The sequence below is a fragment of the Pongo abelii genome, chromosome X (assembly GCF_028885655.2).
Source record: "Pongo abelii isolate AG06213 chromosome X, NHGRI_mPonAbe1-v2.0_pri, whole genome shotgun sequence".
Classification (NCBI taxonomy): domain Eukaryota; kingdom Metazoa; phylum Chordata; class Mammalia; order Primates; family Hominidae; genus Pongo; species Pongo abelii.
Window position 1 is genome coordinate 19437179 of NC_072008.2, and position 23685 is coordinate 19460863.

Below are 23685 nucleotides of genomic sequence, written 5' to 3' on the forward strand. Positions count from 1 at the left end.
TTCCCAACAGCCAGAACCATAATAAATCAATGTCTGGGTTTGTTTGGTTGGTTGGTTTTTATTATTGCTGTTGTTATTGTTGTTTTTGAGACAGGGTCTTGCTTTGCCACACAGGCTGGAGTGCAGTGGCACAATCGTGGCTCACTGCAGCTTCGACCTCCCGAGTTCAAGCCATCCTGCCATCTCAGCCTCCCAAGTAGCTGGGACTACAGGCACCTGCCACTATGTCCAGATAATTTTTGTCTTTTTTGTAGAGATGGGGTTTCACCATGTTTGCTAGGTTGGTCTCAAATTCCTGGGCTCAAGCGATCCACCTGCCTCAGCCTCGGAAAGTGCTAAGATTAGAGGTATGAGCCATCATGCCCAATCACTGTTCGTTGTTTATAAGTTACCCAGTCTCACGTATTTTGTTAAAGCCGCCCAAACATTACAAATCCCCCAACAGCTTGATCTAGTACTTCCTCAGGGGTTATAACACAGGGATATTAAAATTATATGGTTCCTTTTTTATTTACTGCTGGAAATTGTTCTATAAAGAACTATTCCTCATCAATTGTTTGTTGACATTGAAATTCAGTCTATGTAAGAAAGGATAAATCCTTGGTTCTTTCCCTTTGCCAGATTTCAGAATAATTACTATTGGGCTGGTCTTTGCTTCTAGGTCTTTCCAGTGGAGAGAGTTAAGATACACACACACATACACACACACACACACACACACACACACACATCGTTTTTGCTTTGAGACACAGTCTCATTCTGTTGCTCAGGCTAGAGTGCACTGGCAAGATGACGACTCACTGCAGCCTCCACTTCCCAGGCACAAGTGATCCTCCTACATTGGCCTCCCTAGTAGCTAGGACTGCTGGTATGCGCCACCATGGCCAGCTAATTTTTTATATTGTGTAGAGACAGGGTCTTACCATGTTGCCCAGGCTGGTCTTGAACTCCTGAGCCCAAGTGATCTGCCCACCTTGGCCTCCTAAAGTACTGGGATTACAAGTGTGAGCTACCAAGCCTGGCCAAGATGTATATATGTATGTATGCGTGTGTGTATATATATCTTGAAAGGGGGAAATAATCATGAGTTTATACTGATATTTCCAATTCAAATTCAGGACCACTAGGCTTTGACTTGTTGAATTTTACATTTGTGTCTCTGTTTTTTATACTGAAAATCTTGGTTCCCAATGGCATTAACATAATTATATATTTACTTTATCAGTGTGGATATATGCAGTCTCAAATAATAATAACACCTGACAAATGAGGACAATTTAAGATTTTTTCCTGTAGAGATGGGGTCTCCCTATGTTGCCTAGGCTGGTCTCGAACTCCCGGGTTCAAATGACCCTCCCACCTCAGCCTCCCAAAGTGCTGGGATTACAGGTGTGAACCTCGCCTTAAGATTTTTTTTTTCCAGTTCCTTTTGTCTTTAGGCTATACCCCACCAAGTATATGCAGTCACATTGCTGTGGTGTTAAATAACTTGAAATCATTCTCTGCGGGGTTATGCCAACAACTTGATATGTCATTAAATTGGTTTGTTGTATTTCATTTCAATTTTTATTTCATTGTGTTTAATGGTTGTGTAATAAGATTTATATGGTTCCAAAGTTAAAATGATCCCTAGCCATAATCCCTTCACCAGCTGGTGCTTAGTTACTCAAAGACATTCACAAATATTTGTTGACTTTTATGACATATGTATATGATTGTCCTATTCTAATTCATCTGCTGGGGGATGGGTGTTTCCTACTAGAAAATCGGAGACATGTTAAGGAGCATGATTTGCCTTAAAGCTCAGCTTGATCGAATACTTGTAGGGTGATTTGCTAACGAAAGGTAGAAAGGCATATTTCAGGGTCTCTAATCAAAATTGCCCTGCTTCACCCAGATAAGTTTTTTTTGTTTTGTTTTTTAGAGAGATGGGGTCTCACCCTGTCACCCAGGCTGCAGTGCAGCAGTGCAGCCATAGCTTACTGCAGCCTCAAACTCCTAGGCTCAAGCAATCCTCCCTCGTCAGCATCCCTAGTAGCTGGGACTACAGGCATGCAACACCATACCAGACTAATTATTTTATTTTTTGTACAGACGAGTATCACTTTGTGGCCCAGGCTGGCCTCAAACTCCTGGCCTCAAGTGATCCTCCTGCCTTGGTCTCCCAAAGTGCTGGGATTATAATTTCCCCCAAGATTAACGAGCCCTCCTTTCTTAAGACTTTCTCTTCCTGCCTTTTGCAAATCTTTCTCTCCGGCCTCCTCTCCTGATACAAGAGTCTTTTGTGAATGTTCTAGCACGTTACTATAGCCTATAGTTATTATAGCCTATAGTTAATGACTATAACGTTACTATAACGTTACTATAGCCTATAGTTAATGACTATTAACCACAATCATCACCTGTCACCACTTGACACAGCATCTCAAAGTGTCCCTCACCTTCAAAGTTGCTTCCAACTCCGCTTTCAAATACCTGAAAACTGCTGGGCACGGTGGCTCACACCTGTAATCCCAGCACTTTGGGAGGCCAAGGTGGGCGGATCACCTGAGGTCAGGAGTTTGAGACCAGCCTGGCCAACATGGTGAAACCCCGTCTCTACTAAAAAAATACAAAATTAGTCGGACATGGTGGTGCTCGTCTGTTTTCCCAGCTACTCTGGAGGCTGAACGAGGAGTATCGGTTGAACCTGGGAGTCAGATGTTGCAGTGAGCCAAGATGTTACCACTCTACTCCATCCTGGGCAACAGAGTGAGAATCTGTCTCAAAAAAAAAAAAAAAAAAAAAAGAGGCTGGGCGTGGTGGCTCACGCCTGTAATCCCAGCACTTTGGGAGGCTGAGACGGGCGGATCACGAGGTCAGGAGATCAAGACCATACTGTCTAACATGGTGAAACCCTGTCTCTACTAAAAATACAAAAAAAATTAACCGGGTGTGGTGGCGAGCGCCTGTAGTCCCAGCTACTCGGGAGGCCGAGGCAGGAGAATGGCGTGAACCCGGGAGGCAGAGCTTGCAGTGAGTTGAAATTGCACCACTGCACTCCAGCCTGGACGACAGAGCGAGACTCTGTCTCAAAATAAAAATAAAAATAAAAATAAAAAATATATATATATGTATATATATGAAAAACAAGCAGTGCAGAGAAAATATCATAGTCATTGAAAAATTGGTTACTTTGCTTCTGCACTGCAAAGTTACTTTAAACTTTGTAATGAATCTCGTGGAGAGACCATTTGAGATGATGCAAATGTCCTGTTTCTCATGATACATTTACCCACTAATTTTAGCCTGTATTGATGATAATTCTCACCTGCAACAGTTACTGTGGTCTTTTACCAAATGGTGATTTTCTTTTTCTATTTTCATCATTCCTTCTATATTAATTAATTGGAATTCTACTGTAAGGAAAAGTTGTTCCTTCTAACCCATTGATTTGTTCAATCATGTATTTAAGTAGGACCTATATTTTACTTGTTCCTTGCTATATCTTCAGTGTGTAGCACAGTGTCTGACACATAATTGGTGCTCAATGATAGGTGTTGGATGAATGAACGAATGAATGAATGAATTCGTATTCATATGGCCTACAGAGTTCCCGTACATGCACAACCAATATCACCACCCCGTGGAGATGACTCCCAAATTAATATTTTTAGCATATGTTCCAGACTTACAACTCCAACTTCCCAGGGGACATCTTCAGATAGCTGTGCCACTGCCACCACCAGGTCAACATGTCCCAAACCATTCAGACCAGCTTTTTCTCCTGAGCTGGACATCCGGCCTCCAACCTTTTCATTCTCTTTTACCTTTTGTATTCTATCAGCAGCAGCAGCTGCTGAAATCATACCATGCAAGTTTCTCACGTCCATCTCTGCCTTTTAATGGCCCCCTCTCACTCCTTTAAGAAGTCTTCTTCCACTGCAACCTGCTCATCAAGTTGGAAGGACTCAACACCATCTCTCAGTCCAGGGTCTGGCCCAGTGCCCAAATTCTTTCTCTAGCTATCCTGAGAGCTGGTCATGCTTTGAACTTCTGCTTTGAATACTTTCAGTGACACTGGGAGAGAATTATCTCATTGGACCATTGTCATTGTTAGAAAATTCATTGTTATGCTGAAATGAAATGATTTTATTCACACACACACACACACACACACACACACACACACACACACACACACACACAAAATAGCTCTTCCTCCTGGAACATGACTGGCCTGAAAATGTGTGAAGACATATCCAATCCTCTCTGGTTTTACTGTTCATCCAATTTTCTGTTCTCCCCCTGGCAGGAGGATTATATTTCACCTTGTGGAACTCAGACATGGTCGGGTAACTAGCTCTGGTCCGTGAAAATTGAGAGGAAGTGACGTGTCACTTCTGGGCAGAAGCTTTGAGAGCCGGTTTAAATGATCCCTTTTCCCTTCATCCACGAGACAAGCTAAGTTCCAGACAGAGGGTGCCACGCTGTGAGGGACCTGTGTTGCGAGTACGATGGCTCGTGTCACTTCAAATTCTTGAAGTGACTGAAATTTGGAGGTCAGTTGTTACCACATCATAATCCAGCCAATTCTAGTTAGCCTGGTTTCTTCCTAACTTCTTTAATCGTTCTTCATAAGTCACAATCTCAGCCCCTCACCGTTCTGACCACTGTCCCCTGGATTCCACTCAGTTTAGTCATTATCCCCCTTAAAATGTGGAGCCCAAATCTGAACCCGGAACCCCAGGTGCAATCCCACTAGGGCACAACACAATGGGTTCCTGAGCCCTTTGATCCTCTGAATAGAGCCCCTTGTTGCTTTGGTGTTTGTCTCTGTGTGTGCTTTTATCATCGGCTGAGCCACGCTGTTAACTCGCAGTGAGCCTGTGAACCAATAACTAGAGAAAAAAGATTTTTCCCATTGTCCTCTCGACATATATTGGGAAACAAATTTTTTGATCCGCGTTCAAGTAGACAGGGCAGAATTTTCCAACTGCTACGTGATCTTTTAAAGACAAGTTAGTGGCAGACCATTTACAGAAACCAGATGTTCTGTCTTTTGGCTCTGAGCATGCTGCTAATCTTCATCATCTCGTGTACTGAACGAGATGTACTGAACGAGGGCTGCAGAGCTGCAGCATCGGCAGGAGTAGGCGCTCGGTAGGACGGGGCCTGCACAACCTCCCCGGTAGTCTGCAGAGCGGAATCTAGCAAGGCTCCTTTCCCGCGGCGCCCTGGAGGCGGGGCCCCACCTTCCCACGCAGGCGCTACCAGGCCCCGCCTCCTCACCCGCCCGCGGCGTGGCGTCGGAAAGAGCCCTCAGCCCTTCTCTCTCTGGCGCTGATACCCAATGGGCAGCCGCAGGTCTTTAGAGAGGGCGGGGCACCCCCTGGACGCCGTTCTGGTTGGCCCGCGGCCCGGCGCAGCGCATGACGTTATTACGACTCTGTCACGTCGCGGTGCGACTGAGGCGCGGCGTCTGCTGGGGCACCTGAAGGAGACTTGGGGGTACCCGCGTCGTGCCTCTTGGGCTGAGAGGAGTCGCCGCTGCCGCCACTGCCTGTGCTTCATGAGGAAGATGCTCGCCGCCGTCTCCCGCGTGTTGTCTGGCGCTTCTCAGAAGCCGGTGAGACCTCCCGGGCGGTCCGGGATGGGGCGCGAGTGGGGCTGAGGCGGGGCCGGAGGGCAGGGCGGACCGGGCCGGGCCACCCAGGGCGGGGTGGAAGGCGCTAGGGGAGCCGGGGAGCCTTTATTTCGCCTCCACGCCCTGCATTCCGTTCCTGGCCTCAGGAGAAGCGGCACGGACCGGGATCACGCCAAGGTCCGAGTGGACTTACGCCTTCTCGACACTCCCCTCCCGTCCCCGGGCCCAGCTGTGCGCCAGGCGAAGTTGCTGTGCTCAAGAGGTTGGGTTACAGGACACGGAAAGGGTGGCCTCGGCCTCTTTCGAGTCTCCAATTGACCCCACTCATTTCAGATCTTCCTAACTTAATTTCTCTTGACCGAGAGGCTTTGTAATAGCGTAGAATGTGGAGACAGGGTGGCTCCGTTCAAACAGCACCCTCACCATTGACTAGCCCTGTGACCTTGAGCAAGTTTTCAAACGTCCCGGGGACCCGGTTTCTTAAAATGTTTGCTCGAAGTGGAGTTAATCTCTAAATGGAGATAAGAGTTATCTCTGAAATGTTATCGGTTATTAAAATGTTATCAGTTAACTCTAAAATGGAGATAATGAGTCCCCACCTCTTGGGGTTGTCTTGAGGATTCAACGAGTGACACGTGTGGAAACGATTCCAAATAGCACCTGGCACATAATCGATAACATGTGTGTTGAATAGTGTTATTTATTGAGTGTCCAGTTCAGTATACATTTCTTGAACACCTGTGCTCAGTTCTGAGGCGAGTTCACAGAGGGTCAGCCTCTTCAGAAACAAACTTCCTCCTCTTCCCTCTCCCTCAACATCTGAGCTTTTCTTGGCAGTGAGTTCAGGAGCGCCGAAGCAGAACTCAGAGGACGCTGCCCTCCGCTCCCCTTCCCTTACCTACACATTCTTAGGGTACAAGTAACTAAAGCAAACAGCAACGATGCTTGAGGAGTGGGGGGTAGAGTTTAGCACTATTTCATGGTCTCAGCATTTAGAGGTGCCTAACACCTGAGCTTCTAGCATTCTGACCCCTAGGCACAGTGAGGTCGTGTTAATTGGTGTAACTGCAGGCCTGGGGATTCTGGTATTTCCCCCAGGACTTGATACCGCTCTACTTAGTACAGGCAGAGATTGTCAAAAGGTAAGACGTATGCCCCTCTAGGAATCCTGTTGCCTAAAATAATGACAAAACTGCCGGGTGCGGTGGCTCAGGCCTGTAATCCCAGCACTTTGGGAGGCTGAGGCAGGTGGATCACCTGAGGTCAGAAGTTCGAGATCGGCCTGGCCAACATGGTGAAACCCAATCTCTACTAAAAATACAAAATTAGCCGGTCATGGTGGTGGGCTCCTGTAATCCCAGCTACTCGGGAGGCTAAGGCGGGAGAAGAGCCTGAACCCAGGAGGCGGAGTTTGCAGTGAGCGGAGATCGTGCCATTGCACTACAGCCTGGGCGACAAGAGCAAGACTCCGTATTTAAAAAAAACAAAACAAAAACATTCCCTTTGGGGATATCTGTGGGTAGAGGGGCTGTACCGGTAGTTATGGGCTCAGAAACATCCTTCCTTTAGGCACCTGATGTAGGTTTATTTTTTCTTCTGCAAGTCAGGTTTATCGTTTCCTGTATCAGTTTGCAGGGTCCCCCCCCACCCCCCGCCACCTTACAGGAGGAAGAAAATTGAGTTCCAGATATGAAGTCACCTTAGAAAGTGCCCAGGTATCTTTCCACTTGGTGGTGTAAACTCTTCAGATAATTAGAAGTTTTCTGTGTCACTCAACTTGTCATGGACTAATTAGGAACCATTCCTGAAGCTTTTAAGGATAGAACTAAAAGTTTCACTTTTATTTTTTTAAAGGGTGGAATAATAAACTAACGTGTTGACTCTTTGTATTTTGTAATTCTTCATACTTATGGATGTCTTTTTACTTAACTATAAGTAACAAAATAGATCAAGGTTTTAGTTTTTTATATTATACATGTAAAAAGACATTTTGCATATAAGCCTTTCACAAAAATCCTGACAGTGAACAATAAGCAGTGGCTCACCCAAATTAGGCAGACTCACTGCACTAGACTCCTACCATCTGTGTGATACTCCACGAAGGGAGGGAGAAGGGTAGGCAGCTGGTCTGATGGCTGTGACACAAGTTAATCCCCTTAACCTCCCAAGACACTGTGTGTTTTTTCCTTTTTTGTTTTTTATTCTCCCTGGTTTACTTTCGTTTTGTTTGAGACAGGGTCTCTGTGTCACTCAGGCTGGAGTGCAGTAGCATGACAGCTCACTGCAGCCTTAGCCTGCTGGGCTCAAGCGATCCTCCTGCCTTAGCCTCCTGAGTAGCTGGGAACACAGGCATGTGCCACCACCACACCCAGCCAATTAAAAATTTTTTTTTTTTAGTAGAGACATGGTCTTGCTATGTTGCCCAGTCTGGTCTCCATCTCCAGGCTCAAGCAGTCCTCCCACCTCGGCCTCCCAAAGTGCTGGGATTACTCTCACTCTCTTAAAACCAGGCAGGTAGGGAGATTTATCTCAGGCTTAAAGATTGCCATTGTCTCATCAAAGAGTGTTTGGTGTGAAACTTTGAAATGAATTTCAAGATTGTGTTTTCATTTTTGAATAAGGTTTATAGTTTTCATAGTTCTTATTTCATGGAAGAAAACTGAATTGCATTTAAAATGTTATTGTTTTATTGTTTGCATTTCTGTATGGCTCCTTTTGTGAGATCTTTACTAGCAATGTTTTGGCTTTATAAGTGGTAGGTAAGAGTTTTAATTTACACTGTTAGAATCTGGAATTTTTGAAACGTTTTTCCTCTTTCACATGAATGGTTCCTATGTATTTAGGAAGTTAAAGTTTTACTTTTTTTTAATTAATTTTTTTTTTTTTTAGGCTGGAATGCAGTGGCATAGTCATAGCTCACTGTAGCCTCAGGTGTGTGCCACCGTACCTAATTTTTTAATATTTATTTTTGTAGAGATGAGAGTCTCATTATGTTGCCCAGGCTGGCTTTGAACTCCTGGCCTCAAGCGATCCTCCCACCCTGGCCTCCCAAAGTGCTGGGGATTATAGGTGTGAGCCATCATGTCCGGCCTAGTTTTTATTTTTTAAAATTTGAATGGGTTGTTCGTGGTCTCTGTCAGAGAGGAATCCCATTTAACAGAGAATCTTTTTATGGCTCTCCAGAGAAAATGAATGGTAAACTTATCTTTTCAACAAGCTCTCACTCAGAAATAATGCACTCACACTTCTGATAGGACTTTTAGCTTCTTTAACTTTGCTCCTTTCACTCATATCAGTGGTTCTTATTTTTGAGATACACAATAATGAAGCCATGGGAGAAAGTATCTAAGTAGCTTTCTGGCAGTCCTAATCTTTGCAGACGCAAGATTACAGGCGCATACCACAGCACTGGGCCCCTTCTTGCTCTTTATTGTATAGCGTTATCCTGCCTCATTATTTCAACTCTAGGATTGAGAAAGAAGTTACCTTTTCTCTGTTACTGTCGCCTGGCTGGTTTGGACTCCTGCCTTCCAAAAACTGCAGTTTCTGTAGTTGTATTTGGAAATTTATTTCGCAATACAATAAATTTATGGCCCCACAAAATATTTATTAACTGCCAAGAATAACACATCTGTTTGATTGCTACATATAACCATTGATTTGCTGTTTCACCCTCTCTCAGCTTTACTTCTTCCCAAATTCCTAAATTTCCTTCACTTTTTCTGAGATACATTAGTGGACTGTCTCTGCCTGTAAGTTAACTGAAACACTGATTCCTAGTATTTCAGTTGTTTTCCTCCAGCACTGTCATTGTTCTGTGTTTGTTGGCTTTGTCCGATAATGGTCTATTGAGGGATGAAGAGATACGTAATTAGCTTTCTGCCTATTGGCTTGTACACTCCAGGGTATACTTGGCAGATCAGTCTTAACTCTTCTCACCAAGATCAGTCCAGTGCTGGATTAGGTAAGGTATGAACACATCAGATGTGCTTTTTATGGAGAAATCATGTTGGTTTACATGTCAGTGTGTGAGAATGTGGCAGAAGGGAGCTAAAATAGTGTGATAATACTACTGGATAAATTTTGTGGTCTATTCTAACCTAAACCTTAGCCATTACATAGAATACTTTTGCTGTGAGCAGGTTTGCTCAATTGTAAAACTGGAAAGGAATCATTTCTCACCCCCCGCCTCCAAGCTTTTTACCTCCAAACAGTGACAGCCACCCAAACATCAAGAGAACAGTGTTTTAGAGAACATTTCTTTCTACTGGGGCTTCAGGAGGAGCCTGTCCAAGATTTAGGCTGTTCAAATTATAAATTATAAAACAGCTGGCTCAAGCCCATTGTGTTTAAGTCAGAGAGTGCTAAGTATCTTTTCTTTTGTCTTGTCTCCCTAAAGTATTTATCTCATACTTCAATCAATTTAAAATATTTTTTCTTACAGATCCAATTTGATAGAAGAGTCAGGTTTGCCTAGAGTGGGGATTAAATCATAGTTTTATTTGAAGTATAATTTTGGCTTGCTCAAAATGAGCAGTATCTGGTTATGACTAAGAATGGCATGAACAGGCCAGACGTGGTGGCTCACGCCTGCAATCCGAGCACTTTGGGAGGCCAAGGCAGGTGGATCACCTGAGGTCAGGAGTTGGAGACCAGCCTGGCCAACATGGTGAAACCCCATCGCTACTAAAAATATAAAAATTAGCCAGGCGTGGTCGTGGGCACCTGTAATCCCAGCTACTCGGGAGACTAAGACAGGAGAAATCACTTGAACCTGAGAAGCGGAGGTTGCAGTGAGCCGAGATCGCACCACTGCAGTCCAGCCTGGGTGATAAAAGCAAAACTCCGTCTCAAAACAAACAAAAGAATGGCATAAACAGACACAGCTCACAGATGATCTAGTCTCTTTAGCCACTAATTTCATTATATTCTCACTATAATTTCTTTGAAAACAAAGGATGGGCTTGTTTTTTGCCCCTCTTTGCGCTGCTTGCCTTCAGATGCGGGATGATCATGTTTCATTGGCCAAAGCATGGATTCATTTTGGAGGCCAAGGAAGATGCAAACACAGTGCACAGGGTGGAAGAGAAGCCTATGAATGTGTTGGGGCTTATTAAATTTCCATAACTTCATCCTGATAACTGATTATTATACTTTCCAAAATAGCTGACAATTAAAAAGTACTGATTTGTTTGTATATTTTTGTCTTTTAAGGCAAGCAGAGTGCTGGTAGCATCCCGTAATTTTGCAAATGATGCTACATTTGAAATTAAGGTAAGAGGTATTTTGCTTTGTTAATTTTTTCACAGGTACACTCTGATATACAGTTTTACCTTTAGAATAGAACATTTTGATGTTCATGCTTAGTCATTTTCTTCTAAATGTTCCAGGATCAGAAGTTCAGAGAAGCTTCACGAAAACTAGAATTTATTAGCAGCTTGCTGTTGTTCTGTGGGGGGAAGGGGGAGGAGCTAGAAAATAAAAATAAAAGCTTATTCAAAAGTTTAGAATGTAATTCAGTGAAATATTTGAATAAGAAGAGTCTTAGTTGTTTCTTTGAAGGTTCTTTCAACCTATAACTCAGCTGGCTTCTAGGGGCTTTCAGTGAAAATCATCTTAGAAAGATTTCCTTCCCCCAAGCCCCATCTCATTGCACAGTGAGGTTTATGGATTTAAGGAACAGAGGCGATATGAAGCATTACTAATGTGCTCCTTTGCAGTTTTTCAAGTTCAATATTATTTGCAATGGAGTTAGATCTTAGAGTGGTCAACAGTGTTTGCAGTGTAGTATGTGGAGGATAATAACTACCTTATTCCATTTCAGAAATGTGACCTTCACCGGCTGGAAGAAGGCCCTCCTGTCACAACAGTGCTCACCAGGGAGGATGGGCTCAAATACTACAGGATGATGCAGACTGTGCGCCGAATGGAGTTGAAAGCAGATCAGCTGTATAAACAGAAAATTATTCGTGGTTTCTGTCACTTGTGTGATGGTCAGGTGAGTGGTAGGTTTGTGATGGAACTGTGTTATTTACGTACTGAAGTATGGCTTGTACTTACTGGGCTTTACCCTGCCGTATGTATCAGAAGAGTTTGAGGCTGGTAATGTAATTTTCTTTTATTTATTTATTGTATTGAGACAGTCTCTCTCTGTCGCCCAGGTTAGAGTACAGTGGTGTGATCTTGGCTCACTGCAGCCTCTGCCTACTGGGCTCAAGCAGTCTTCCCACCTCAGCCTCCCGAGTATCTGGGACCACAGGTGCACACCACCACGCCCAGCTAATTTTTGTATTTTTTGGAGAGACGGGGTTTCACTATGTTGCCCAGGCTAGTCTCAAACTTCTGGGCTCAAGTGGTCTGCCCACCTTAGCCTCCCAAGGTGCTAGGATTACAGATGTGAGCCACTGTGCCTGGCTGAAGCCAGTATTTTAGAATTAAAAAGTAGAATGCCAAAACCTGCTATGAAGCTTAGGCTAAAGAATTCATTCACACATAACGTTGCCAGTTTTCTGTACCTGTTCTTAGAGTTTTACTATTTGAGAACTTTCTGGCATTGTGATCGCCTGTACTGTAATGTTTCCTGTTTTCCATGTCTAAGAGAAGGCGGAAGTCTGGATTTTCATGTGAAATTTCCCAGTGTTTTAATGTTGACATCTGATGTAGGATTTTCTTTTAGGTCATCATACATGAGAAAGGAAGGAAGTGGCACATGTGTGGGTTGCCAGTTTATTGCTTCTGGTTTGGGCCTTCCACTCTGTATTTTGGTGGAAAATAGCTGCTTTCTCTGGTTATTAATGACAGGTTCTACTAGCCCACATATTTCACTATGGTCTAGGAAACGTTTTTATTTAGAAACATGTATCGTATTGCCTCATAGTTTCTCCTTCCTCTAACACAGGAAGCTTGCTGTGTGGGCCTGGAGGCCGGCATCAACCCCACAGACCATCTCATCACAGCCTACCGGGCTCATGGCTTTACTTTCACCCGGGGCCTTTCTGTCCGAGAAATTCTCGCAGAGCTTACAGGTTTGCTGTTGATTTACAGAAAGGGGAAATGAGTGGATTAAGTTTTTAAATAACTCTCATTAAGATGCTATTATGAGTTAATATTTGTTAAAAGTTTTAAGTTTCTTTTTTTTGACCCTCTCTCCTTTGGTGCTCTGGTACTTCTGTTGTGCTCTTGAGTTAACTGACCATTTGTGAAGTTCTCTGGCCCCTCAGGTAAAAGTTTAAAACAGGTTAGTGCTATAAAATCACAGTAGGTTTGGTTATCATTCAAGCATGCCAACAGAAGTCTAGCAGTCATAGAAAGTAAGTTGGGTTGAAGCACTCCATGGTATGCAATGTAAATTCTAGAAATCTTAATATTCCCCTTTTCTTTGTCCCCCTTGACTATCTGTTTGTTTTGGTGGGGTTTTGTTTTTTTTGTTTTTTGTTTTTTGTTTTTTGTTTTGAGACTGTGTCTCAGTCTGTTGTCCAGGCTGGAGTGCAGTGGTGTGATCTCGGCTCACTGCAACCTCCACCTCCCAGGTTCAAGCGATTCTCATGCCTCCACCTCCTGAGTAGCTGGGACTACAGGCATGCACCACCACACCTGGCTAATTTTTGTATTTTTAGGAGAGATGGGGTTTCAACATGTTGGCCAGGCTGGTCTCCAACTCCTGACCTCAGGTGATCCACCTGCCTCAGCCTCCCAAAGTGTGCTGGGATTACAGGTGTGAGCCACCGCACCTGGCCTGTTTTGTTTTTTTGAGACAGAGTCTTGCTTTGTTGCCCAGGCTGGAGTGCAGTGGCCCGCCTCAGCCTCCCAAAATGTTAGGATTACAGGCGTGAGCCACTGTGCCCGGCCCTTCTTTTTTTTTTTTGAGACAGTTTCACTCTTTCGCCCAGGCTGGAGTGGCTGGAGTGAAGTGGTATGATTTTGGCTCACTGCAGCCTCTGCCCCGCGGGTTCAAGCAATTCTCCTGCCTCAGCCTCCTGAGTAGCTAGGATTATAGGTGCCCAACCACCACACCTGGCTAATTTCTCTATTTTTAGTAGAGACCAGGTTTCACCATGTTGGCCAGGCTGGTCTTGAACTCTTGAGCTCAGGTGATCCACCCACTTCGACCTCCCAAAATGTTAGGATTACAGGCGTGAGCCACCGCGCCCGGCCCTCCTTGACTCTTGAACTATGGTTGTCCCTCCATATATCCAGGGGATTGGTTCTAGGACCCTCGAGTATACCAAAATCCTCAAATACTCAAGTCCCGAAGTCAGCCTTCCATGTCTTCGGGTTTGCGTCCTGAGAATATTGTATTTTCAATCCATGTGTGGCTGAAAAAAAATCTGTGTATAAGTGTACCCGTGCAGTTCAAATCCTGTTCAAGGATTGAATATATTTAGTGTACTAGTATAGGAGAGGTCCTAAGATGTTTGTAACTGGCCAAAAAACCCAGAAAAGTGCAGGGTACCATCTGGATGGAACGTCTGAAGGAAACTAAGTGACTAGAGAGTAGGAAAAGCTGGAAAGGTTGAAGCACGTGGAACTAGTGAAAGGACAAGGAGAAACATGTGTTTGCCTGGAAGGACAGGTACTTAGACGACTGAACTGGCCTTTGTGTTCTAATGGTTGAGCCTCAGAGTACATATTTGGGGTGCGGTTTGGTTTGCTTTGTAGAGTTGGTTTGTTCTGCACATGTGTATGTTCTGTCATTTCCAGGACGAAAAGGAGGTTGTGCTAAAGGGAAAGGAGGATCGATGCACATGTATGCCAAGAACTTCTACGGGGGCAATGGCATCGTGGGAGCGCAGGTAGTCAAGGACGAGGATTGTGTGCTGCTTTAGATTTGGCCCTGGACTTTGTCTTCAAAAACTTTCACAGCCCCAGACAACTTTTCCTGAAGTACAGCCATGTGCTGCACAGTGACGCTTTGGTCAATGTCGCATATATGATGGTGGACCCATAAGATTATAATGGAGCTGAAAAATTCCTGTTGCCTAGTGATGTTGTAGTGGCACAACACATTACCTTTTCTACGTTTAGGTACACAAATATTTTGCCTACAGGATTCAGTAGAGTCACATGCTGTGCAGGATTGTAGCCTAGGAGCAGTAGGCTCTACTATACAGCCTAGGTGTGCAGTAGGCTGTACCATCTAGGTTCATGCATTACAGTATGGTGTTCACATGACAAAATCGCCTAGTGATGCAATTCTGAGAATATATCCCTGTTAAGTGACTGTATTTTGGGGGCTTGGTTTGCTTTTAAAGACCTAGTGCTTCATATCCTACCGTTTGAGAGATGAGTAGATTTGGATGGTGATTTATAATGTTTCCTTTTAGGTGTCTGCTGTTTTATAAGTAAGCAGGAACCTCTAGCAGTGGAGCCATACCTTCCCCTTCCTGTTTATATTTCAGTACATTAATTGCTTTATCTTGTCAACTTCATTATGGGGTCCTTGTTCTCATCAGTTAGTGAATGATGAAGAATTAACAGCACAAAGTTATATCCGGACTGTTTCTTTTCCTTTCTAATATATTAAGATTCTATTATGTGTGTTTTTTTTTTTTAAACCTAGGTTTTATTTTTTTTTCTTTTGAAATGGAGTCTTGCTCAGCTGCCCAGGCTGGAGCAGTGGTGTAATCTCAGCTCACTGCAACCTCCATCCCCGGGTTCAAGCAATTCTCCTGCCTCAGCCTCCCGAGTAGCTGGGACTACAGTTACGCGCCACCATGCCCAACCATTTTTTGTATTTTTAGTAGAGACGGGGTTTCACCATCTTGTCCAGGATGGTCTCGATCTGTTGACCTCGTGATCTGCCCAAAGTGCTGGGATTACAGGCGTGAGCCACCACGCCCGGCCAGGTTTTATTTAACTCTTGAATGCAGAAATGTTATTGCTTACTGGTTAAAATAGAACATAGTATTTATATATTACTTTACTGCTTCATTGAAAATATCGGAGGTGGGATAAACAGAGAGATAGGGTTGGAAGGAGAGTTTGTAGCAGCAGTGTAATTTCTGTGTCAGATTCTGGCCAGGAGTGAAAATGCAGGGCATTAATTAATATCTCCCCTCATGGATTTCTGTGGTTCCTTTCTCGGTTGTCCTTAATGTTAGGTGCCTCTGGGCGCTGGGATTGCTCTAGCCTGTAAGTATAATGGAAAAGATGAGGTCTGCCTGACTTTATATGGCGATGGTGCTGCTAACCAGGTAATTATGTCTCTTAACTTCCCAATAACAGTCTTATTTTCAAAGTCTTTAATATTCACAGTTGAATTTCTAAAGAAGTAGCATATTGCTTATTAGGTGAAATAGCAATTCCTATGGCTAGCTCAAATTTGGTTGACTTACGGCCAGATTAGAGATTGACCTCTTAGCGTTGTTTCACAAGAGACTTATGGGGGCACATTCCTGTGAAGGAGCTCACCTTTGCTCTACATCAGTGTTTGGCAAAGGCCCTGTGGTAAAGCACCTCCCCACAACCTACTGCAAAACAATACAGACCCATTCTCTTGGATGTCCGGGCCGGCAGTGTCAAATTCGGATAATAGCGTCTGAGTCCTAACTCAGTTTCTATGCTTCTCTTGTTACCGAGTAATCCCCAGTCTGTGGCCAGCACTCTGTGAAGCCGTGTTCTAGAGGCTGATTCTTAGGTGCTGGTTCACTCTGGCTATCCAGTGGGCCTGATAGATTTCATATGGATATTTTTTCCAGTGTGTTCCTTACTGCTAGCATGGCCCCAAAGAAACAAGTAGTAGTTGGTTTGTCACCTTCCTTAGTTGCAAGAGTATGATGCCTGCTGCTTCTCCTCCACCACCCACCCCACTTTCCCTCACCACCCAAAGCTCGGTTTTAGAAGAGAAAGCTTTCTGTGCCAGGCAGAGCAGCAGCTGTTACGGATGATGAAGCCTGGAGAAAGAAGCCAAATGAAACCCCTTTTCATAACTACTTCCAGGGCCAGATATTCGAAGCTTACAACATGGCAGCTTTGTGGAAATTACCTTGTATTTTCATCTGTGAGAATAATCGCTATGGAATGGGAACGTCTGTTGAGAGAGCAGCAGCCAGCACTGATTACTACAAGAGAGGCGATTTCATTCCTGGGCTGAGAGTAAGGACACCTGTGGTGGGGCTGGGGCCAAGGCCAAGGGTATGTCCTTGTGCAGACCCTTGACGATCTTAGAAACATTGGAGAGTTTCATTCTCATACACGAGCAGGTCATGTGAAAGTAAAATGGTTTGGGGTAGTTGGATTCATGCTTTGCCCCTCCCCTGTTTATTACCAGGTGGATGGAATGGATATCCTGTGCGTCCGAGAGGCGACAAGGTTTGCTGCTGCCTATTGTAGATCTGGGAAGGTAAGGCTCTAAAGCCCTCTGGGCTAATGACATTTATCTCTGGAAGTTCAAAGACTGGCTCCCATGTGCCTGCTGAAGCTGTTAGTGGGTAGCTGCTAATTGAGGTGCATGAGATGGAAGCAGAGTGAAGCGAGCAGGGCTCCTTTGGGTAGCTTGGCCTTGGTAGCTCACCTGCTGGTAAGCCCACATTTCTCTCATTTGGGGGAAGTCTGTTCTGGCACTTCCTCTGCTTTGGCCTGTCTTCATCATGACAACTGCTTTGCTTTTTCCTTAGGTTAATTCTGTCCCTCTTCCCCACCCCCCATTAATCATGAGTCCCTTGAAGGAACAGATTGGGGATCCCCAGTGTCCAGCATAGAATGTCATGTATACAATGGGCATTTAATATGTGTGTCTTACACAAATTAAACAGTATGGTAGAAGCTTGTAATCTTAGTCTTGCTTAGTCCTAAGGATCTTTCCCTTCAGTGTATGGCAGTGAGGGAGATGGTAACAGGGAGACTGGCCTAAAGAGGTTTCACTTCCTTCGGCACTAGTATAGGCTTAGGAGGTTTGGGTGTTCTCCCTAAATCAGTGTTCTACAGCCCAGAAACAAGGTTTCTGAAGTTGGCACTTCAGCGCTATACCATGTACGTTTGGGCAGCGATGCGAATCAGATGTGGCCAGCAACGATGGAAATGTCACAAAGTGGAGAGACAGGGAAGTGAGGGTGGGAATGTAGTAACATTAAATAAGAGCTAATGAGTAGAATGAACTGGAGCAGGACCAAGACGACAGCTTGGGTACAATGGGCTGAGCAGTCTATGTCAGGACCCTAAGGCTGGGAGTGCCAGGCCCTGAGTGATGGGTATTGACCCCACCTCTCCCAATTCCTGAAAAGAATACATGGGGGCCAGCCCTGGCTGGAGACAAGGGGATTTGTAGAATGTGTGACTTTCCCAAACAGATAACCTTCACAATTCTGAGTTAGGTGTTACTGTTTTGCCCATTTTGCAGATAAGGAAACTGAGCCACAGAGCAGTTAAAGGTACACAGCTACTCTATCTTGGAGCCAGCTCCCCACTCGCCTATTTTAACTGCTGCACCAAACCAACCAAGGATCCTCAATGTTTCTTCACCCCAGTGTTCAGAGCCATCTCCTGGAAGTGGGCTAGTGTAGAATGAGCAAGCCACTTGGTGATACAGAACCCAACTGGCCAGACTCCCAGCAGAGCCTCGGGGTTTGGGTAGCAGAGGTTGTTGATGCCTGCCAACTTTGTTACACACTAGCAAGGTCTGTGAAGTAGAAGTGGCTGCCAGCCCCACAGCACACCATGAGAAAGGAGTATGACATGGAAATCTGCCTAGCCAATAGCAGGAGGCTCTAGAACATGCTCAGAGCCTTTTTCTTTTTTCACAGGGTCTCACGCAGTGGCACACTCACAGCTCACTGCACCCTTGACCTTCCAGAATCAGGTGATCCTCCCAAGTAGCTGGGACTACAGGTGCACGCCACCATGCCTAGCTGATTTTTGTATTTTTTGATAGAGATGGGGTTTTGCCATGTTGTCCAGGCTGGTCTCGAACTCCTGGGCTCAAGTGATCTGCCCACCTCAGCCTCCCAAAGTGCTGGGATTACAGGTGTGAGCCACCATGCCTGGCCTTCAAAGCCTTTTTGATTCAAAAGATGAAATATGCAATCAATACTTGCTAGAAATGAGAACAGAGCAGTCAACCAATAAGAAATTCGTGACAACTCAGAAGATCTGATAAGAATACACTGGACGCTTAATAAAGGGCCTGCGTTTGAGGCCGTGGATTGTCGGCCTGTTCTTCCAGTCATCGTTCCTAACTGCCTACCGGTTCTGTTTTAGGGGCCCATCCTGATGGAGCTGCAGACTTACCGTTACCACGGACACAGTATGAGTGATCCTGGAGTCAGGTACGCTCATGGGCAGTGTGGTTTCCATAGGGGGTGGGCTTTGAACGGTGTTACCTGGCAAAAGCAACACATTTCAATATTTGCTTTTGGAGCTAGATACCAGTTCACTTCTTGTACGCAGCTGTGTTGGCATCAAGTTATCTGAAAGCAGTGCCTCCTAATAATAAAGCTTTCTGAAAATGCCTACAGTGTATAGTGTGTGTGAGCACAAGCAGCGATTTTTAAAGAGTGTTATATACCTTAATTGCAGAGGGAAATTGTTACATAAAACAGGGCTGATGGTAGTGTAGTATCTTGGGGTCATTTAGCTTTTGTAGTTATTACCCCAAGTCTACACACGGCATACTCCACCTGAAGAGGATCAGAATTTGGAGATGTTCTTCTGTCTGGTATAGAGCTAAGGGTAACGGGGTGTTCTATCCGTTGAAATACATCAATCAAAAAAGCTAGGTTCTACTAGGAAGGCATGAATTTTACTTTTTTGCTTAGTAGCTCTGGCCTGTGATTCTGGAATCCCAGTTTTGACACAGTTGAATAAATAAGCCTTTGCAGAGTGGACTTCTAAGTAAAAATCATGTAGAGAGCACAGTATATGGAAAAATGCACTTTAGAACCCTTTTAGTGCTACTTCAGATGATGTAGGCATAAGATACATTAGTTTTGCTGGCTGTGCTTCTTTAGGGGGACTTAAGGGAGAAAGGCAAGGCATGTGGATTTCCTGCTTGGCGCTCTGATGTCTCAAAGCCTAATTATCACCACACACACCATCTCTGCTGTTCCCACCCATGTAGTATACAGGAGCCCAAATGGGTGGGATAAGTGACACTTCTTTAGACCCTTACGTCTAAATCAAAGCAGCAAGCAAAAACTTGGCCCCTGTTGTCGGAATGCTAGGGAAGCCATGTGACTCACCAATGGTTTTCTAGAAAAGACAGAAGCAGTTATTACAGAATGTTAGGCTGCGTTCTGGTATTTTGAAAGTATAACTCTGCCACTTCTATAGTGACATAGGCATTGATGTGCCCCTTTGTTTCAGAAACACACTTCTGTATTTCACCTCATTGGGACAATCCAACCCCATATCATGTTTCATCCCGCTGTCCTTGCTCTACTGGAACTGTTCTTACTGATCGATTACTACTTTTTCCTCCCCATAGTTACCGTACACGAGAAGAAATTCAGGAAGTAAGAAGTAAGAGTGACCCTATTATGCTTCTCAAGGACAGGATGGTGAACAGCAATCTTGCCAGTGTGGAAGAACTAAAGGTACAGTCACTTGTTCGTGGTGGTTTGAAGGTTGGCTTTAAAAGTTGCCACCCCTTGATGGCCACAGAGTTTGTGTGTGTTCCTCCAAGCCCAGAAAGTGATGTCCTGGGGCATAAATAATTCCGAAGTCCCTCAGGGCGGGGGCTTTTCCTTTATTCAGAATTGTATTACTCTTCAGATTTTGGTGGACTGTGAACCACCATCACCGTGGCAAAGCCCCCAGAGTAGCATGGTTCTTTTTTCCTAAAAGTATACTGTGGATTTTTAATTCATAAAATAGATAGATACACCCTAGAAATCTGTATTCCAAAATCTTCTGAATTAGCAACTGTTTGTACTTGTAGTTAAAGAGTTACACCAGCAACAGGTCCTCAGTAGAACTCTAGTTGGTACCTAAGCTGCTGTTCATTCAAAAACCTTTTACACTGTTACCTAATTTTTAGGAAATTGATGTGGAAGTGAGGAAGGAGATTGAGGATGCTGCCCAGTTTGCCACGGCCGATCCTGAGCCACCTTTGGAAGAGCTGGGCTACCACATCTACTCCAGCGACCCACCTTTTGAAGTTCGTGGTGCCAATCAGTGGATCAAGTTTAAGTCAGTCAGTTAAGGGGAGAAGGAGAGGTTATACCTTCAGGGAGCTACCAGACAGTGTTCTCAACTTGGTTAAGGAGGAAGAAAACCCAGTCAATGAAATTCTTGTAAACTTCCATTAAGATTAAGTGTGTAGATTGAGCAGGTAGTAATTGCATGTAGTTTGTACACTGTTGCATTAAAAGATGAATTATCTGAGTGCTTAAAGATTATTTTTGACTTAAAATAGTTGTATACTTTGAACAAATACTCTAATTATGAAAAGGAAGAACAATTCCTTGTATGCCTGTTTCCCCTGCCCCCAGCCATTTTTGGGAGGAGACCATTATCGTGGGGCCCCTCACAGGCATACTTATGGTAACAGCCCACAGCATTCTACCATAGCACCCACCGCGAGCAGCGCTGGTGCTGCAGCCTGTTCGTGCTGACCATCATTTCTCTATAAGACACAATATTTATTATCAGGCAAGAGGACTGTTCCATTTTAAAATAAGACTATTTCGTAATCATTTCAAAGGCCACATAACTTAGTTTTCTCTACTTACACATTCAGTATAAATATGAAGCTGTTATTTTCTGTTCATATCAAACATTAACTACAAGGCACATTCATATCAATTTTGTGTTTCTCAAATTTAAGTACCATACCAGTTCTGAAGCAGTGTCCCAGCTTCCATGTTTGTTAAACACCCCTTGTTTCACCATTCCAGCAAGTGCTGAAGGGTGTACTTTTTTTGTTTGTTTGTTTGAGACAGGGTCTGGCTCTGTTGCCCAGGCTGGAGTGCAGTGGTGTGATCATGGCTCACTGCAGCCTCCACACCTCCTGAGCTCAAGCAATCCTCCCACCTCAGCCTCCTGTGTAGCTGGGACTACAGGTGAATTTCCTAATATTCCGGGAGGTCAAAACCAAGGCTCACTGTTTTCACAATACACACAGTTCTATGTTTATAAATAACAGGTTTCAAAAGAAACTCAGAACAGTATTTAAAACAAGTTCTTAAACTATTAATTGAACAATGGCATTTTTAAATACGTAAACACAGCGGAATTCGTGTGTACACTAACAGAAGCTTTAACAAAACATGTAGCGTGGTGGCACACTCTGCCACAGCTTAGCTGATTGGTATCAAGCCTTGTCTTTGGTTTCTGAGGCCTCCTGAGCCCTTCTGTACTGGGAGACCGCACTCCAGAGTCTGCAGAGGAGACCACCCCTGGGAAACAAACAGAGCTGTCTTCAGAGTCAGTGCTTCAAGCCAACAGAGCTTAAAACTGCAGTCCCTAACTTAAAAACCTAATGAAAATAAAAACGTTCTCTTCACATATGGAGGTGACGCTCGTGTCCCAGCAGTAGTAGGACTTGGCCTTAGAGGTACATACCTGCAGAGAGCTGGCTAGTAGTAGGACATGGCCTTAGAGGTATGTACCTGCAGAGAGCTGGCTATTTCAAATGACTCAGGAACAAGAAGGCAGGTTGCAGTTTAAAGAAGGGGGTGGGTCCAGCGTGCAGGCACGCTTGCCATATGCCTCCACCCACTCCCAGCCAGGCATTAATGGCAGGAGATGGGCCAGCTCTTCTCTGTCACGTTCCTATTTCTGACTTCTGCCTGGCTTTCAGTTTCTGCCCCGCCTTGGCTTTTTCCCAGCTTGAACCTAATAGAACTCCAGAGTTTGGGGGAGGCCCAGCCCTTTGTTTTCTGCTGTTGAAGCACATTCACACATAAAAAGTCGTATTCTCTTATACAAACTGTTTTGAGGTTCTTACCGTAGTCGAAGGTATCTTAGATCTTCCTTAGTGATCTCATTAAGAATATCTGAAAGTGTATAACCCTCTTCAACAATCTGAAACAAAGATCAGATCCTTAAGAACTGAGCAGCTGTGTAACAACAGCATAAGAATTTCTTTGTTGTAAATTTACCTTTTCAATTGTCTTTGCATCGGCTCCTTGCAGCCGCAACCAGTCTATAAGCTCTTTATCTGTTCTCTGCCCGTAGGGGCCTGCTGGGTTCTCTGTAATACCTGTAACGATTGGCAATTTGTTATATATTAGTCTAACCATAAAACTCTTCAAAAGTAACCAGTTGGATTAATAAATGATTCCAGAATGTAAATGTGATGTGAAAAAGAGATGAATTAACCCTGTATCACTGAACCACTCTAATACATATTACACAACTCATAATTCTGAGATTCACTTTCTAGAAAGCAGCCTCCTCATCTAGGATACCTTCAGTTAGTTTGGAATTTGACATGTTAGGTCTACCACTTTAAATGCTTATCCCCACATCTTTCAAATGCCTTTCCTTAGGAATCACATCCCTAACTGCGCTGGAAATCCTACAAAGAAATAGGTTTTAGTGTTGAGGTCAGAGCTTATCTAGTCCACATTCCAAGAGGTAGCTCTGGAGCTCGTTTCTAAGTGGCCCAAAACGAATGTCAGGTTGATGGAGGCATATTTATTTACTTATGCAGTAAACTACCCTTTTTAGGTGTCCAATGTGCTATGAAGGTGGCAGCACAGATACAGAGATGACTGTCACTCCCAAAAGTCCTCATGTGCTCTTTACAATCAGTCCCCTCACCTCCCCATTCTGATTCTGTCCCTGTAGTTTTACCTTTTCTGGAGGAAAAGGAATCATGGTATGTGGCCTTTTGAATCTTTTTTTTTTTTTTTTTTTTTTTTTGAGACAGGGTTTCACTGTCACTCAGGCCGGAGTGCAGTGGCATGACCTCGGCTCACTGCAGCCTCAACCTCCTGGGCTCAGGTGATCCTCCCACCTCAGCCTCCTAAGTAGCTAGGACTACAGGCATGCATCCACCAAGCCCAGCTGGTTTTTTTCTATTTTTTGTAGGGATGGGGTTTTGCCATGTTGACCAGGCTGGTCTTGAACTCCTGGGTTCAACTGATCTGCTAGCCTCTGCCTCCCAGAGTGCTGGGATT

The 23685-nt window shown here is 44.4% G+C and overlaps 2 protein-coding genes across 4 annotated transcripts in view; one reads left to right on the top strand and one right to left on the bottom strand.

Moving 5' to 3' along the window:
• Positions 1–5440: 5440 nt before the first annotated feature.
• PDHA1 (pyruvate dehydrogenase E1 subunit alpha 1) lies at positions 5441–22855 on the top strand. The gene is given in 11 exon segments (NM_001134191.1): positions 5441–5608; positions 10841–10900; positions 11451–11624; positions 12525–12651; positions 14327–14418; positions 15727–15819; positions 16565–16720; positions 16896–16967; positions 18821–18888; positions 20046–20154; positions 20598–22855. Coding segments are annotated over 11 exon segments (1173 nt in total). The 5' UTR covers positions 5441–5551; the 3' UTR covers positions 20763–22855.
• MAP3K15 (mitogen-activated protein kinase kinase kinase 15) overlaps positions 21679–23685 on the bottom strand; it is a 155630-nt gene continuing 153623 nt past the window's right edge. For all 3 annotated transcript variants that reach the window (XM_054544388.2, XM_054544390.2, XM_054544389.2), the window contains 3 exons: positions 22663–22763; positions 22509–22585; positions 21679–21957 (listed from right to left, as the gene is read on the bottom strand). In XM_054544388.2, coding sequence (XP_054400363.1) covers positions 21873–21957; positions 22509–22585; positions 22663–22763 — 263 coding nt within the window. In that variant the 3' untranslated portion in view covers positions 21679–21872. The remainder of the gene's footprint in view (positions 21958–22508; positions 22586–22662; positions 22764–23685) is intronic.